The following is an 18,074-nucleotide window of genomic DNA, read 5'->3' on the forward strand; positions in this document are numbered from 1 at the left end:
ACTCTCACCTCGGAATCAGAAAGTTCAAGTTCCACTGGTCTGAGTCTAACAGTCAGGGGAGACGCACCAGTGCACTCCTGAAGGAGGCGCTGTCTTTTGGTTGAGGTGTAAAACTGGGCTCTGCCTGCCCTTTCAGGTGGAGCGAAAGGACTCTGGGCCACGTCATCATGAAAAAGAATGTCCTGGTCACACTTCATTCTCCAATCAACATCACAGAAACTGGCGATCCAATCACTGGGAGCTTGCCAGGTGCAAATTAGCGTTTCTTTTTAACCACCTTTGGGATGTGGGCATTATTGGCTGGGCCAGTGTTTAATGCCCATTCCTAGTTGCCCCTTGAGAAGGTGGTGGTGAGCTGCCTTCTTAACCACTGCAGTACACCTGCTGTGGTTTCACCCACAATGACCTTAGGGAGTGAATTACAGGGTTTTGATCCAGTGAAGGAATGGTGATATATTTCCAAGTCAGTATGGTGACTGGCTTGGGAACTTGCAAGTGCTAGTGAGGGATGTGCTGAAGCTTGGGGCAGCTGCCGCCAAGGAACGATGGGGAAAGACCACTGCATAACATCTGCCTGCCTAAGAAGAACAGGGGGCCCACCCAGTCATTTGGGCTCTGCTGACGCCTCAGCAGAAGAGCTGGATGGTAAATGTTCAGACTTGTATATAGGCAAAATAAATTTCGATGTCTGCATGTAAAACAATGTGTGCGCAAGAATGGCATGATGGAAATGTATGCAGATCCAAATAATTTTATGAATAAAGCATATTTTTGAAATTAAAAAAAGTGCTGGTGCTCCTATGTATCTGCTGCCTTTGTCCTTCTAGATAGAAGTGGTTGTGGGTTTGGAAAGTGCGGTGTCAGGATCTTTGGTAAATTTCGACAGTGCATCTTGTTGATGGTACACACTGCTACGATTGAGTGTCACGGTGGAGGGAGTGGTGCTTGTAGATATGGTGCCAATCAAATGAACTGCTTTGGCCTGGATGGTGTCAAGCTTCTTGAGTGTTACTGGAGTGCATCCATCCAGGCAAGTGAGGAGTATTCCATCTCACTCCTGGCATGTGTGCAGACGGTGGATAGGCTTTAGGGATTCTGGAGACGAGTTACACACCTCAGTATTCCTATCTCTGACCTGCTCTTGTAGCCGCCGATTCTATAGCCAGTCCAGTTGAGTTTCTGGTTAATGGTAACTCCCTCAGGATGTTGATAGTCCAGAAATCAGTGATGATAACACCATTAAATGTCAAGGAGCAGGGGATGGATGAGATTCATAGAGATGTACAGCTTGGAAACAGAACCTTCAAGGTAAAAGCAAGATGCTGGAAACCAGATTCTAGATCAGAGTGGTGCTGGAAAAGCACAGCAGTTCAGGCAGCATCCGAGGAGCAGGAATATCGACGTTTCGGGCATTGTCCTGATGAAGGGCTTTTGCTCGAAACGTCGATTTTCCTGCTCCTCGGATGCTGCCTGAACTGCTGTGCTTTTCCAGCACCACTCTAATCTAGAAACAGAACCTTCAGTCCAACCCATCCATGCCAACTGGATAGCCTTACCTAATCTAGTCCCATTTGCCAACACTTGCCAATATCCCTCTAAACCCTTACTATTCCCTTACCCATCTGGATGCCTTTTAAATGCTGTAACTGTACCAGCCTCCACCACTTCCTCTGGCAGCGCAATCCATACATGCACCACCCTTCACATGAAAAGGTTGTCCCTTATATACCTTTCCCCTCTCACCCTAAACCTATGTCTTCTAGTTATAGATTAGATTAGATTACTTACAGTGTGGAAACAGGCCCTTCGGCCCAACAAGTCCACACCGACCCGCCGAAGCGCAACCCACCCATACCCCTACCCCTACATATACCCCTTACCTAACACTATGGGCAATTTAGCATGGCCAATTCACCTGACCCGCACATCTTTGGACTGTGGGAGGAAACCGGAGCACCCGGAGGAAACCCACGCAGACACGGGGAGAACGTGCAAACTCCACACAGACATTTGCCTGAGGTGGGAATTGAACCCAGGTCCCTGGCGCTGTGAGGCAGCAGTGCTAACCACTGTGCCACCGTGCCGCCCCCACTGTGCCACTGTGCTGCCCCCACTGTGCCACCATGCCACCCAACTGTGCCACCGTGCCGCCCCCACTGTGCCACCGTGCCGCCCAGGGCTCCTCCACCCCAGGGAAAAAAATCTCTTATTGCAGAAGGTCATTATCTGGCATTTGTGTGGCACAAATGTTACTGTGACTGTCCCACTTCCTGCCTCAACAGAGTGAGCTCATATCAAAAAGTTCTTTCAGGGACTGCATGGAATACATCAGGCGGGGTCAGGGATGGAGCTGTACGAATGCACGTTTCCGTTGTGATGAGGGGGCAGCGTGATTTGTGGCGAAGATTTGGGAGCCCGGAAGTGGTGCGCGTTGGTATGTTGTCATTCCCATCAGGGAGCTGAGGGAGGAAGGCATTGGCTGTCGGAGCGAGCAAGCCACAGGGAAGGCTGCATCCTCCCACCCAGGGACAGTCAGGACTGAATCCTCTCTCTCTCACTCCCCCGCCCAGGGACAAGGTGCACAAGAACCAGGAACCTCCCCACCTCCCTCCTCGGTCAATCCATCCCAGCTTGTGAAGGTGGGTCAGTGCATTAATGCGTCGAAGAACCAGACTTTAATTCTAATGCAATTTGCAAGCCTTCCCCACCAGATATTTTCAACATCCCCTTTGCATTTCTCTCTCTCTCTCTGTGCTCCCTGTACCAGTTGTGAGGTAGGCTGACAGATGCGCCAATTTTTGATTTTAATTTGTCTCTTGTCTGGACATTGTCAATAATTCAGTTTCTTGCGGGTGAAAAAATAAAGAATTGGCGGGCGGTTTGATGTTCGATGTTTGTTTTTGTTGCATCTGGTTGTTGAATAACACCCTGTGTCTTGCATTTGACAAGTTGCACCTGATCGGATCGGCTGGAGGGGGAATGGAAAAGAGAAATGAGCGATCTCGCTGAGGAATCCGTGAGCGATCCTACCGGTCACTTCAAGGCGCTGGCGCTCCGAGCTGTCCACCTCCCGGGGTCTCTGTATCGCTCCCTGCCCGAGGTCAGCTCACACCACCGCACCCACACCCCACACAGCCGACACAACCCGAGCTCCGCTGTTAGAGGGCTCTGGTGGCGCAGTGGTAGTGTCCCTCCCGCTGACCCAGGAGGCCCGGCTTCAAGTCCCACCTGCTCTAGAGTGGTGTCATAAAATCCCTCAACAGGAGCCTTGGCTTTAAGTATCTGACCGGGCTTTCGTGGCGAGGTTTGCGTTTCCAGTGTTAACACATGCTGTTTGTTTAGCTCTCTGGACTGCTATTCCCACCCTGGGGGTGTGTCTGTATTTACAGGTCCCTAGGAATGTGTCAGTATCTACAGAGGGGCCTCTGGGAGTGTGTCTGTATTTGCAGGGGGGTGTCTGAGTGTGTCAGTATTTACAAGGGGGTCCATGGGAGTGTGTCAGTATTTACAAGGGGGTCCATGGGAGTGTGTCAGTATTTACAAGGGGGTCCATGGGAGTGTGTCAGTATTTACAGGGGAGTCTCTGGGAGTGTGTCAGTATTTGCAGGGGGGTCTCTGGGAGTGTGTCAGTATTTACAGGGGAGTCTCTGGGAGTGTGTCAGTATTTGCAGGGGGGTCTCTGGGAGTGTGTCAGTATCTACAGAGGGGCCTCTGGGAGTGTGTCAGTATTTGTGGGGGGGGGGTGGGGTCTCTGAGAGCGTTAGTATTTAGAGGGGGTCTCTGGGAGTGTGTCAGTATTTATGGGGGGGGGGTTTGGTTAAGTGGTGCTGGAAGAGCACAGCAGTTCAGGCAGCATCTGAGGAGCAGCAAAATCGACGTTTCGGGCAAAAGCCCTTCATCAGTATTTACAGGGGTTCTCAGGGAGTGTGTCAGTATTGACAGGTGGGTTCCTGGGAGTGTGTCAATATCTAGAGGGTGGTCCCTGGGAGTGTGTCAGTGTCTACAGGGTGGCCCCTGGGAGTCTGTCAGTATGTATAGTGGTGTCCCTGGGAGTATGTGTTGCTGGTCATTCCTGATGAAGGGCTTATGCTCGAAACGTTGAATTCCCTATTCCTGAGATGCTGCCTGGCCTGCTGTGCTTTGACCAGCAACACATTTTCAGCTGTGATCTCCAGCATCTGCAGACCTCATTTTTTACTCCCTGGGAGTATGTCAGTATTTACAGAGGGTCTCTGGGAGTGTGTCAGTGTTTACAGGGGGGTCCCTGGGAGTGTGTTACTATTTTCGGGGGGGGGAATCCCTGGGATTGCATCTGTATTTACAGTGGTGGTGGGGGGGGGTTCCTGGGAGTGGATCAGTATTTACGGGGGGGGGGTCCCTGGGAGTGTGTCAGTATTTACAGAAGGGGTCTCTGGGAGTGTGTCAGTCTGTTCAAGGCATCTTGAGATTTATTTCCAAAGAGTCCCTGGAATTGTCAGTATTTGCAGAGTTTGTCAACGTAGAAATGCACTAAAATTAATGGTTTTATGATGTGAATTTCTTACCGGGTTTTTTCATAAAGCACTTTAGCTGTGAGTTTAAAACATTGAATTGTAAAGTTTTTGATGTGTTTGTGTAGTGTGGGTGACATTGCCTGTTTACTTGCCCATTCCTAATTGCCCTAAGAATCTGATGGAAAAATTATTGTCTTTCTATGATGGTCCATCAACAATGATATTAGGTTAGAAATTCCACCGATCTAATTCCCAATGATCTAAGGATTGTGTTGTAATACCATAACTGGATGGCATGTGAGGTGGTGGTGATGGTATTTCCACAATATTGCTTCTCGTTGTCACTATGGTATTCAGGGGTCACAGCAGGAGGAAATGCTGTTGATGTTACTATGACAAACAAATGCTGTGAACGCTGGAAAATCTGGAGGGAAAACAAACAGGTGCTGCAACTTGCAGGTTAGTTGGTATCAGTGGAGAGACAATCAGTTAATTGTTCAGATTTCATTTGAATTGAAAAAATGTTACAGACATGACCAGTTTAAGTGAGTACTAGTAAGGAGATCATTAACTCTAGTGGCGAGACAGCTAATACCAACAGGAGGAGAGTGGTGCTGGAAAAGCACAGCAGTTCAGGCAGCATCTGAGAAGCAATAAAATCAATGTTTCGGGCAAAAGCCATCCATCAGGAATACAGGCAGAGTGCCTGAAGGGTGGAGAGGTAAATGAGAGGAGGCTGGGGAGAAAGTAGCATAGAGTACAATACCAACAGCCATGGAGATCGATACCTGTTGAGGCTAGAGCCTGTCTCTTCACCCTACTCTTTAGTAGAAATATAGCACAAGTTATGAAACCAATGCAGAAATTTCTGGAAAAGCTCAGCAGATCTGGAAGCATCTGTGGAGAGAAATCGGAGTTAACGTTTCAGGTTGAATGACCCTTCCTCTTACTGCAACTGTACAAGGTGCCTGTGGGACCACATCTAGAGCACTGTGAGCAGTTTCAGTGTTTAAGGAATTATATTATTTCATTGAAGGCATTTCAGAGAAGGTTCACTAGGGGATGATCCCTGATGTAGAGGGGCTGTCTTATGAGCAAAGGCTAAACAGGTTGGGATTCTGTTCACTGGCTTGTACAAGAATGAGAAGTGATCTCATTGAAACATATAGGTTTCTTAAGGGTGGAACGGTCAACTGCAAGGGGACACAGATTCGAGGTGAGAGGGCAGAGTTTAGGGTAGAAGAACGGGAAAGCCTTTCACACAGGGGTTGGTGGGTGCCTGGAACACACTGCTCGTGGAGGTGGTGGAAGCAGGCACATTAGCAATGTTTAAGGTGTATCTTGATAGACACGGGAGGGGAACAGAGGGATCGGAAACATGTATGGGCAATACGTAGTGGGTCTAAATAAGAGTTAGGAATTGGTGTATGTGGGCCAAAGGGCCTTTCCCTGTGCTGTATTGTATTGTATTGTATCATTGTATTAAGGGGTTTGACAGGGTAAATGCTGAGAGAATGTTTCCCTTCATGAGAGAGGCTAGAACCAGAAGGCACCATCTTAGAATAAAAGGGCACCAATTTCAGACTGAGATGAGGATGAATTTCTTCTCTCAGAGAGTTGTGAGTGTTTGGAACTCCTTGCCATGAAACACTATCAGGGGGCAGAATCCTTGTGTACATTTTAAGGTTGAGATAGATAGATCTGTCAGGGGATCAGGGGGTGCAGGGAAAGGACAGGAAAGTGAATGTGAGGAATATCAGGTCAGCCATGATCCCATTGAATGAGGAACGGGCTTGAGGGGCCGAACAGTCTACTCTTGTTCTTATAGTCTTGTTCTTATTTCAGCTTTTAAACTTTCAAGTTACTCCCAGATCAAACACTTCGCAAGGTCAGAACTGCTGATTTGCGCAGTCCTTTTGCATGAAGGATTACTGGCTAACATCAACAGCCTCACTCTAGTTATAAGGTTCGACTTGTTTGGTCTGGAGTATCTGAATCAATGACTGAGTTATACAGTTGGATAAAGCTGTGCTTAAACTCCTTTGGGAGTACTCTGTACCATCCCAGGCACTGCACCCCAGGAAGGATATGTTTGCTTTGGACAGAAACAGCACATATTCATCAGAATGAGTTAAATTATGAGGATTTAAATTAGCTGATATGAAGCTTGTATTTTGTAAGCCTGAAGGAGGAAGGGTAGACTTGCGGAGTTGGGAATGAATTTTCTCACTCATTGTGTGTTTTGAAATTTTTGAAAATAGAGTTAGAGCGTGTGTGGGTATGATGGGACTCCAGGATGTAGGGAGCATTGTTGCTTTATGCATTTGTAGAATGTAAGCATTGTTGGCTGGGCCAGTATTTATTGCCTACCCCTAACTACCCTGGATTCATGGAGCAGTACAGCCCAAGGGGTTTGAAGGTGCCCACTGTGCTGCCAGGGACGAAATGGTTTTGAGCCAGAGCGTCAAGTTCCAAGTCAGATTGGTGTGTCACTTGGAGGGCAATTGGCAAGCCATGGTGTTTCCATGTATCTGTTGCCCCTGTCCTTCCAGTGGGATTGGACACCGATATGGACAGTGCTGTTGAAAGTGCCTTAGCAATTTGCTGAAATGCGTCTTGCCAGTGTGTTAGTGGTACTCCGATTAAATGTTTGGAGGTGGTGGATGGACTGCATTGCCAAGTGAGCTACTTCACCTTGTTGCTTTGGAAGAAGTTATGGGACTTATGTAGAGCAGAGACCAAAGCAATATCAACCTAACAGAAGGAGGTAGAAGATTTGCTCCTCCCAGTTCCTGTTATAAGTTGAATGTTCAGTAAGTGCAATCAACAAGAATTAATTTAACATTCAAAAGTGCCTTGTAACAAATGGGTAAATTTTATGAATAAGTGTGGTAAATGTTTGGAATTTTCTTGAGCTACTGACGCTCCATCAGTTATTGATTTCAGAACATAGACTGAAGACTTTTTGTTACCAAAGATGTTCAGGAATATAAGACAAATTCCCCCAGAGCGTCAGAGGCTGAGGGGTGACGTTATAGAGGTTTATAAGATCATGAGGGGCATGGATAGGATAAATAGACAAAGTCTTTTCCCTGGGGTGGGGGAGTGCAAAACTAGAGGGCATAGATTTAGGGTGTGAGGAGAAAGATATAAAAGAGATCTAAGGGGCAACTTTTTCACACAGAGGGTGGTATGTGTATGGAATGAGCTGCCAGAGGAAGTGGTGGAGGCTGGTACAATTCCAATATTTGAAAGGCATCTGGATGGGTATGTGAATAGGAAGAGTTTGGAGGAATATGGGCCGGGAGCAGGCAAGTGGGACTAAATTGGGTTGGGATATCTGGTCGGCATGGACATGTTGGACCGAAGGATCTGTTTCTGTGTTGTACATCTCTCTGACTCTGTGACTCTAAATGAAGTCAGGTCACAGATCAGCTATGATCTCATTGAATGGTGTACCTGGCTCAAGGGGGACTCAAGTTCCTATGTTCCTCAGTTGCTGTTGCCTCTCAGAGACAGCGTCTCCTTTGATTGTGCAGCTAGGCAGAGCAACAGTTCAATGTGTCATTGAGCAATACGGATCAGTAAGGTTATTGATTGAAAGGTGAGTAAAGCCAGTGTGACGGATCTGTTCCTTTAACAAGGTTAGGCTGTCCTTTTTCTTCAGAGAGGTTACAAATGACACAGGTTCTAGAAAGTCTGAGAATGGATGGATTTTAGGGCCAATTTGTCTACAGCTAACAGATACCACCTCAGGCAGAAGGCTTTCAAGTTTTAAGAAAAAAAACTTGTGTAATGAAAGGGGAGTGGCCGGTTCTAGCAGCTCAGCTCTCCTTTGGTTTGGTTTGAATGCAGCAGTGGGTATGTGAAGAAAGGTTGCTGGACTCTCTTTCTGACTTCTGTATTTTTCCTTTTGTGCCAGCAGGTGTTTATGGGAATTGTTGCAAGTATTTTGGAACAGCATTAAGTTGGGATAGTCTTTTGGGTTTTTGGATAAGATAAGTTATTCGGTGTTCTGTTTTCTGTTCTTTGTGCTTCATTCAGTATTCTTGTAAACAAATTCTGTTTTGTTTGAAACTAAGTAGTCTGACCAGTTGATTCTCTCCTGGAATATCTACTGTACACTTGCTTAAAACAAATGCAAAATTAGGGTCTAGGCTATCATCTTGAAATGTTTTGAGGGGTCTTGCCTGGTCTATAACACCAGGAAGATGTTGGTATGGCATCATTTTTTTCATCAGCTTCACTGCCATTTTAATCACCGTCACCTTTGCCGACATGAATCGTATCGTAAGGTCTTACGGGATAGAATGAGGCTATTTGGTCCATCATAACTGTACTAGCTCTTCTATAATTTTTCGGCTGACTCCCTTATTCCACGTAGCTGTTCAACTTTCTCCCCTTCAAGCTGTTTTTCCAATTCTCTCTTGATAAGTTTTTGTTCAATTAATTCCACCACATCTGAGGCAACACTTTCCATGTCAAGGCTGAAAATGTGTTGCTGGTTAAAGCACAGCAGGTTAGGCAGCATCCAAGGAACAGGAAATTCGACGTTTCGGGCCAGAGCCCTTCATCAGGAATGAGGAGAGGGTGCCAGGCAGGCTAAGATAAAAGGTAGGGAGGAGGGACTTGGGGGAGGGGCGATGGAGATGTGATAGGTGGAAGGAGGTCAAGGTGAGGGTGATAGGTTGGAGTGGGGTGGGGGCGGAGAGGTCAGGAAGAAGATTGCAGGTTAAACGGTTGGAGGAAGAGACTCCTCCAGCGGCAGAACATAACAACACGACGGCTGGAGGAAGAGCGCCTCATCTTCCGCCTGGGAACCCTCCAACCACAAGGGATGAACTCAGATTTCTCCAGTTTCCTCATTTCCCCTCCCCCCACCTTGTCTCAGTCGATTCCCTTGAACTCAGCACCGCCCTCCTAACCTGCAATCCTCTTCCTGACCTCTCCGCCCCCACCCCACTCCGGCCTATCACCCTCACCTTGACCTCCTTCCACCTATCACATCTCCATCGCCCCTCCCCCAAGTCCCTCCTCCCTACCTTTTATCTTAGCCTGTCTGGCACCCTCTCCTCATTCCTGATGAAGGGTGGCCTGAAACGTCGAATTTCCTATTCCTTGGATGCTGCCTGACCTGCTGTGCTTTTCCAGCAACACATTTTCAGCTCTGATCTTCAACATCTGCAGTCCTCACTTTCTCCTAAAAGCAGACAAAGGTCAGTACTGAGCCAAACAAAGAGAATAGAACAAAAAGCCTGGTCACGCAAGTGGGTCTTAAAGCAGGTGAGGTGTGAAGGTTTAGAGAAGATCATTCTAAGCTTTTGGCCAAAGGACCTGCTTTGTCGTCCCTGGGCTTTGACAACCAATGGTCTTGGAAATGTGAGGTTTTTTAAAAAAAAAACTATCAGTGGAAACACTTAGAGGAAATTTTAAAAAAAGAGATCTGGTAGGGGTCCACGTAGGGACTTTGACCCATCGATGCACATGTGGATTTACAAGTTGCATTCCCAACACAGGTGGGACCTGAGAAGGACCAGCTCAGGAAATAATCCATTTCTGGATTGGATTGTTTTTAAGAAGTTAAGATTTTCTAAAAGGCGGAGATGATGGCAAGGGAATCCCTGACAGTGAGACTTCAATGACTGATTTCTGATTAAAGACATGGCGGTGGAAATATGATGGTGCCTAGGGAATGTCTACATGATTCACAAAGCTCTTCCCTCCAGGGAAGGTGATGGCCTAGTGATATTATTGTTGGGCTCTTAGTCCACAGATCCAGATAATATTCTGGGCATCTGGTTCAAATCCTATGGTGGAATTAAAATTCAATAAGAAAAAGCTAGAATTGAGAGTCTAATAATGACCATGAATCCATTGATCGGGAAAACCCAATCTGGTTCACTAATGTCCTTGAGGGAAGGAAACTGCCATCCTTAATTCCATATGACTCAAGACCTATCGCAATGTGGTTGATCTTAACTGTCCTAAGGGCAATTAGGGATGGGCAATAAATGCTGGCCTAGCCAATGATGTCCTCATTCTGTGAATGAACAAAGAAAAACATACTGCATTGCAATGTTGTAGGAAAGGCTGTGCTACAGCCTGCGTGATCATTGTTTTGAATCTTGCGGTTATTAAAGAATAAATTTGTAAATAAATTTTTTTTGCCTGCCTTAGGTAAAGCTCCCTCCTCTTGTGAGGAAACTCTTGCTGATCTCCGTCGTGGGGGCTGCTTCACTCGCTATTTTGACTCACCAGTTAAAACGAAAGCGTGGGAAGAAAAAGCAGGAAGAGGAGACGGAGAAAGAGCAGTCGCCATGGGAACAGGAGCTTTTCATACCTGAATTTTCCAGGACAGCAGCATCAGAGAAAGGTTAATGTAGATGCTTTTATTTTATATCTTTACTTTTACTTAATATTTCCTTGAGTAAAGAACATTTGTGAACAATTTGGATTTTTATGACAATGCACTGATTTCATTTGTGGCAATCCACTCGTTTCCATTACGAATATTGACATTTTATTCCAGATTGATTGAATTGTCTGATTTTAAATTCCACACTGAACGTGTATCTCTCAGTCATTAATCAACTCTGCTCCTTTTACCTGATTTACTCACTTTTGCTGCTGCTGCTTCTTAAGATGACCCACCCATTCCAGTCTGTGTTTTCTGCTTGAGTTGAGTTAAAGGTTATAAATAATTTCCTATTGTCTTCTCTCCCTGGAATGTTTTCTTGTGATGTGCTGAGGGACAGGAACAGTTTAAGGCCGTTCAGCTCCTTGAAGCGTTTTTGCTGTTTTAGTTTGATCGCAGCTAATTACTGCTTCAATTCCAACTCTTCTTGATTAATTCCAAGGGAAGAGAGCTGCTGTATAAGAAAGTGAGGATCTGAAAGGGTCAATGCCTCCGGTATTGTCCGCTGAAATGCTGACAAAGGAACGTAGTGAGGGAAATCTTGAAGGAGTGAAGCCTGGCATCTGGGTCTTTCTCACAGCCTTTGTGACGAGGGGGCCAAAACTTTCCCAGTTACAGGTTGTTCCGCTATAATCTGCATTTAGTTAATACAAATTTGCTATAGCACAATTGATGAACTGGGGATAGAGTTTTGAAAGCACAAAGTTTTAACTTGCGTATTGGTTATAACTCAATTCCGGCCCTATTAGTTTAAATGGTGCCGCTACCCCACCATTTTCTTAGAACATGGGATTGCACAAGAATAGAACTAGCGCGTTACAGCGGAACTGACTGTACTGAACAGCAAGGGCATTGGTGAGAAAGTTGGGAGAATCATGTGAGATCAGCTGTGAGGAGGTTATTGATGTCAAGAGCAAAAACGCCCATTTTCCCACCTAGTATTAAACGCCAAGATATATTCTTGCCAGTAAGCGGTGTTTGCAAGTATCAGTATGTATAAAAATTTTATTATTACAGTTCTAAAGAAGGGCCAAAAATGTTAACTCTGCTTTCTCTCCACAAGTGTTGCCAGACCTGCTGAATTTTTCCAGCAAGTTCTCTTTTTGTTTTTGATTTCTGTCATCCGCAGTTCTTTGGTTTCTTTATTATTACAAAGTCTCACGTCGTTTTATACGCAGTATCCTATTCTCCCACTAGATGGCCACAATTCGCCTGAAAGTCAGACGATTACCCAGCAACTCGAGCTTGCTTCTTTCTCCTGTGGACCTCCATCTTGGACATCAGATCAGATCAGCTTTGATCCCATTGAATGGTGGAGTAGGCCCGAGGAGCCAAGCGGCCTACTTCTCTTCCTATTTAGAGTCATAGAGTCATACAGCATGGAAACAGACCCTTCAGTCCAACCAGTTCATTCCGGCCATGTTCCCAAACTAGTCCCACCTACTGGTGCTTGGCCCTTCTCCCTCCTATTCTTATTTATCTAAGTGTCTTTTAAACATTGTAACTGTACCTGCATCCACCACTCTCTCTGGAAGTTCATTCCACACACAAAACACCCTCCCTGTCTAAAAGAAAGTTGCCCCATGTCCTTTTTAAATCTCTCTCCTCTCAGCTTAAAAATATACCTTCTATTCTTGAAATCCCTCACCCTAGGGGTGAAATTCACCATATATATGCCCCTCATGACTTTGTACATCTCTATAAGGTCACCCCTCAATCTCCAACGCTGCAGTGAAAGATGTCCTAGCCTATCCAGCCTCTCCTTATAACTCCAACCCTCCATTCCTTGCAACATCCTGGTAAATCTCTTCTGAACCCTCTCCAGCTTAATAATATCCTTCCTATAATACTGGCCACAGTATTCCAGAAGACACCTCACCATTGTCCTGTACAAACTTAACTTGTCTTCCCAAATCCTACACTTAAAAGGTCTGAGTAATGAAGGCAAACATGCTAAACATCTTTTGGAGTAACGTCTAGAGGCATGGGCAGAGCCCGCAAGCACACCTGAGAACCAGGACCTCCCAGGTCCCTATTGGCGAAGTAGATTCCAATTTCCCTCTGTCTTACATTTTGTGGCAATTGATAGGCACCAAGAAGGGCATTATATTTGCAAGTGTTCAACTGGGTGCATGCTGGGCTCCAAAGATGGCACCAGTGACAGGAATCCTGGGAGGTCCTGGCAGTGGCTAGTACTTCCACCTGTGAAAGATACGACAGGGAAGATACAACAAGCAGAGTGCCATAGAATTGTGGTGCAAAAGTAATGAGATGCGTTTGGGAAGATAATGTGAAGAAATGTGCTTGGGCTTACGGAGAGAAACCTTCCATGAAGCTTGCCATAATTGTCACTCGGCCAATATCTATTAAAATTTAGCCCAAAGTCTAATATGTCAGTGTAACTAGTAGCTAGTAACTGTCAGCATCTTGTTTAAGTCAAGTGCCTCTTCTCTTTGACTGCTAAGTAGATTTATTCTGTCACATTAGGCTCAAGCAGGCCCTGTATATCCCTGCGCTGAACGAGGATGGTTGCAGCAAGTCTATCGGATAACTCATTTAGCAGGGTGGTGAGGATTGGTCTTAGACGTTTCTCAGCCATCCTTAGTAGGCCGTGAGAAGGTGACATGAAAATACCTTCTATGCCACTAAGCTCAAGAGTTGCTGGGCCATTTCAGAGGGCAGTTACATAACCACATTGCTGTGGGTCTGGAGTCACATGTAGGCCAGACCAGGTGAGGATGGCAGTTTCCTTCCTTAAAGAACATTTGTGAACAATTTAGACTTTTATGATAATGCACTAGTTTCATTTGTGGCAATCCACTAGTCTCAATTACTAATACTGACTTTTTACTCTAGATTTATTTAATTGTCTAATTTTAAACTCCACAGCTGAACGTATATTTCTGGATCTTGAGACAACTCTGATCCTTTTACCTGATTTATTCATCTTTGCTCCATATCCTTTCTCTATAAGCCAACATACCCATTCCCGTCTGGTAAACCTTCTCTGAATTGTTTCCAATGCATTTACATCGTAAGGAACCTGTCGACATTAAAGCAGGAGAAGGTTGTTTCAAAGCTGCTCCATTATCCAATAAGATTATGGCTAACCCCAAATCCCTATTTCTGCCCACTCCTGATCACTTTTCACCCCCTTACTTACGAAGAATCGATCTACCTCTGCCTTGAAAATAATTCAAGTGTTCTCTGCCTGAAATGATAGTCAAAATCATAAGTCAGAATTGGAATTCTGCACTTCCCTCCAATTCACCTGATGAAGGCACAGTGCTCTGAAAGCTTGTGATTTTAAATATACCTGTTGGACCATGACCCGGTGTTGTGTGACCCCTTGACTTTGTCCGACCCTGTCCAACACCAGCACCTCCACATCATGACAAGGTGGTGGAAGCAGAGTTCCGAATTCTCAAAACCTAGAAAACAATTCACCTCCCAGTTTTAAATGGGGTGGCCCAGGTTTTCAAACAGTGACCTCTAGTTCTAGATTGTTCCTTCAAATGAAACGTCCTTTCCTCGTCTCCCCAGTCAAGGCCCTTCAGACATGATCAGTCAAGTTGTCTCTTACATTTTTACACTCCAGCAGGTATAAACCTAGTCCAATAGGATAACCAGGATTTGGTCTGGTAAACTTTTTCTGAACCTCTTCCAAGTCCTTTTAGTTGTTCCTTAATAAGGAGACCATTATTGTACACTGTATTCCAGATGTGATCTCATCAGTGCTCTGTATAACAAAAGCATAACCTTGCTATTTTTGTATTCAGTTCCCCTTCCAATAAATGAGAACGATCTTAGTTAGTTGCTGCACCTTGCTTCACCAAGTCTCCACAGACAGCACCATCCAAATCCAGAAGCACAAGGACAACAGATTCATGGGGCCACCACCCCCTGCAAGTTCCTGTCGAAGCACTCACTATCCTGACTTGGAAATATATTGCCCTTCCTTAATTCTCACTGGGGCAAAATCCTGGAATTTGCTGCCTCCTATCTTTGTGGCGTTACCTACACTATATGGACTGCAGTGGTTCAAGAAGGCTTTTCACCACCACTTTCTCCACAGTAATTGGAAATGGGCAATAAATTCTGGTCCAGCCAGTGACAACCACATTCTGTGAATTAATTCCAGAATCCTACAAACTAACGTTTTATCATTCATATCTGAGATAGATCCCTCTATCTCAGAAACAAAAAAGCCAGACATTGCTGGAAAAGCTCAGCAGGTCCGGCAGGATCTGTAGAGAGAAACCAGAGTTAACGTTTCATGTCCGGTGACCCTTCCTCAGAACACCCTATGTTTCAGACCTCTGCAATTTCTATCCAGTTAGATAAGACAGTTTATTTTCATTCTTTTAATGAAACCAGAAAACTTCAGATTTTTTTGCATTGTACTCTATTTGCCAGATCTCTCTCCCACTCAATTAGCCTTTTTACAATCTGCGTATGTCCTCTTAACAACTTACTTCCTCCCTATCTTTGTATCATCTGCAAATTTGGCAATCCCTCACTCCAAGTCATTTATGTAAACAGTAAACTGTTGAGGTCCCAGCGTGGCCGATGAAAGGCTTTTGCCCAAAATGCCGATTTTCCTGCTCCTCGGATGCTGCCTGACCCGCTGTGCTTTTCCAGCGCCACTCTAATGTAGACTGTTGAAGTCCCAGCACAGATCGCTGTTACACATCCCTCCTCACATCTTGCTGACCTGAAAAAGACTCATTTATACCTAGTCTGTACTTCCTAACAGCCAGCTAATCTTCGCTTTAAGCAACACGCTCCTATATACTCTGCAATAACATTTGATGTGACACTTTATCAATTCTGGAAATCCAAGTACACCTTAAAGTAAAACTCTTTGACCTCAGATTTGAAGATTTTAATCAACCCAGCATCCATAGTAGTGAGATGGAGGATTCCATATTTATACTAATTTTTAAAAATTCTTAATTTCATTGATTTTAAGATTATGTCCTCCAGTTTTCGGTTCCTCCAGCGCCACCCACCCACCAAGGAATGAGTTTTTGTGTGTTAGCCTGAGTGAACACCTTTTATGATTTCAAGCAGTCTAATAACTCAACCTTCCAAACTTGAAGAAAAATAAATTTAGGGCCTGGCCCTACTGTCTAGGATTGGGAAATAGAGGTCAGCATTGTTTCTGAATGCTGAACCTGGCTCTGGTAGTCAAGTCAACAGTGTGCTGAAAAAACAGAGCAAAATATTTCCAAGTATTTTGGAAAAGAATTGGCTTATGAGTGATGGGCAATATGGTTTTGTGTGGAGTAGATTCCTCATTCCTGAAGAAGGGCTCATGCCCGAAACGTCGATTCTCCTGCTCCTTGGATGCTGCCTGACCTGCTGCGCTTTTCCAGCAACACATTTTCAGCTCTGGAGTAGATAGTGCCTTACCAACTTAATAGAGTTCTTTGAGGAAGTGACCAAGTTGATAGATGAAGGAAGGACTGTAGATGTCATACACATGGACTTTAGTAAGGCATTTGATAAGGTTCCCCATGGTAAACTAATGGAGAAAGGGATACACAGGCTAGATGAATTAGACGGGGATGAGGTTGGGGCATGGATCTGGGTGGGATGCTGTTTGGAGGGGTGGTGTGGACTCAATGGGCTGAATGGCCTGCTTCCACACTGTAGGGATTCTAAGACACATTCTATGTACCCTGAAGGAATGTCAATGTTGGAGTGAAAATCAGAACCCTTTCCAACATGGAAGGTAAATGGGAGAGAGGCTTCTTCAACGTGACAGTGCCCTCTGTTTGACATTTTAAATTAAAATGTTGTGTTCGCACCATGCCCCATGGTGTGGGCAGATGTGTGTGGGGTTGAGGGGAATTGGTGTTGGAGGAACATCCCTGTAAGGTAGCCTATGGCTGCTCCAGCTCCCAGGAAGGAAGGCCCTCAGTATCTGCCTAGAGTGCTGCCTCTGGGCCTGTCACTGCTGGGAACCTGGAGTCTGGTTTTAATTGTCCTCAGTTCAGTCTTGATGAGGAGAAAGCGAGGACTGCAGATGCTGGAGATAAGAGTCGAGAGTGGGGTGCGGGAAAAGCACAACAGGTTCGGCAGGATCCAAGGAGCAGGAGAATCGACATTTCGGGCAAGAGTCCTTCATCAGGAATGGTTTTCTCGGATGCTGCCTGACCTGCTGTGCTTTTCCAGCACCACACTCTCTACTCAGCTCTTGATGAACCTGTTCGACCCATCCACCAAGTGCTGACCAGTTGCCCTACCAGCTCCCCGTTCTAGCCTTGGAACCATGTGACCTGTTTTCAAGATTTGGCTCTACTTTGGCCCCCCGTATCATTACGGTGAATCTGTGCTGCACACCACAAGGGACGTTGATGGCCTAGTGGTATTATCACTGGCCTGTTAATTCAGAGACCCAGGTTACATTCTGGAGTTCAAATCCTGTCACAGCAGATGGTGGAATTTGAATTCAGTAAAAATCTGAAATGAAGAGTCTAATGATGATCACGAATTGAATGTCAGGAAAACCCGTCTGCTTCACTAATGCCCTTTAGGGAAGGAAACTGCCATCCTTACCTGGTCGGGCTTAACATGGGATTCCAGACTCACAGTAGTTGACTCTCAACTGCCTGATGGGTAATAAATGCTGACCTAAACAGCAATGTTGTAATTCCCATTAGTGCATCAAATAACCCATATACCTTCATTGAGTTACAGTGTCCAAAACTTGAATGCAGAATGCCAGCTGGGTTTGGCTAAGGTCACATGAAGTCGAAGCATGATTCCTCGCATTTGAATTCCCCTCCCCATGTACCAACGACATCATTCAAACTAGTTCCTTCACTTATGTTTTGGGCAAATACAGTGCACATTTACTAGGAGCTGAACTATTTCCGTCCTTCAGTCTGCCTGAATGAAATTTCAGCTGCGTCCCAGAAAGACAGGAATCTAATCGCAATAACAGTATTCCCCTCTCTCAGATGTTCAATTATTAATGCTTAGACTGCACTGGCTGGACTACTCAAATCCTTTAATTAATTGCAAGTAGGAAGACCATAAGATGTAGGAGCTGAAGTAGGCCATTCAGCCCATCCTATCTGCTCTGCCATTCATTGAGATTGGGCCTGATCTAATAATCCTCAACTCCACTTTCCTGCCTTTTCCCCATAACCCTTGAT

General features: G+C 45.3%; 1 protein-coding gene across 1 annotated transcript in view; it reads left to right on the forward strand.

The window, feature by feature from the left end:
* Positions 1 to 2,568: 2,568 nt before the first annotated feature.
* miga1 (mitoguardin 1) overlaps positions 2,569 to 18,074 on the forward strand; it is a 112,114-nt gene continuing 96,608 nt past the window's right edge. The window contains exons 1-3 of the mRNA XM_060829613.1: positions 2,569 to 2,639; positions 2,950 to 3,100; positions 10,671 to 10,866. Of these exons, the coding sequence (XP_060685596.1) occupies positions 2,993 to 3,100; positions 10,671 to 10,866 (304 nt within the window). The 5' untranslated portion in view covers positions 2,569 to 2,639; positions 2,950 to 2,992. The remainder of the gene's footprint in view (positions 2,640 to 2,949; positions 3,101 to 10,670; positions 10,867 to 18,074) is intronic.

The sequence above is a fragment of the Hemiscyllium ocellatum genome, chromosome 9 (genome assembly GCF_020745735.1).
Source record: "Hemiscyllium ocellatum isolate sHemOce1 chromosome 9, sHemOce1.pat.X.cur, whole genome shotgun sequence".
Taxonomy (NCBI): Eukaryota; Metazoa; Chordata; class Chondrichthyes; order Orectolobiformes; family Hemiscylliidae; genus Hemiscyllium; species Hemiscyllium ocellatum.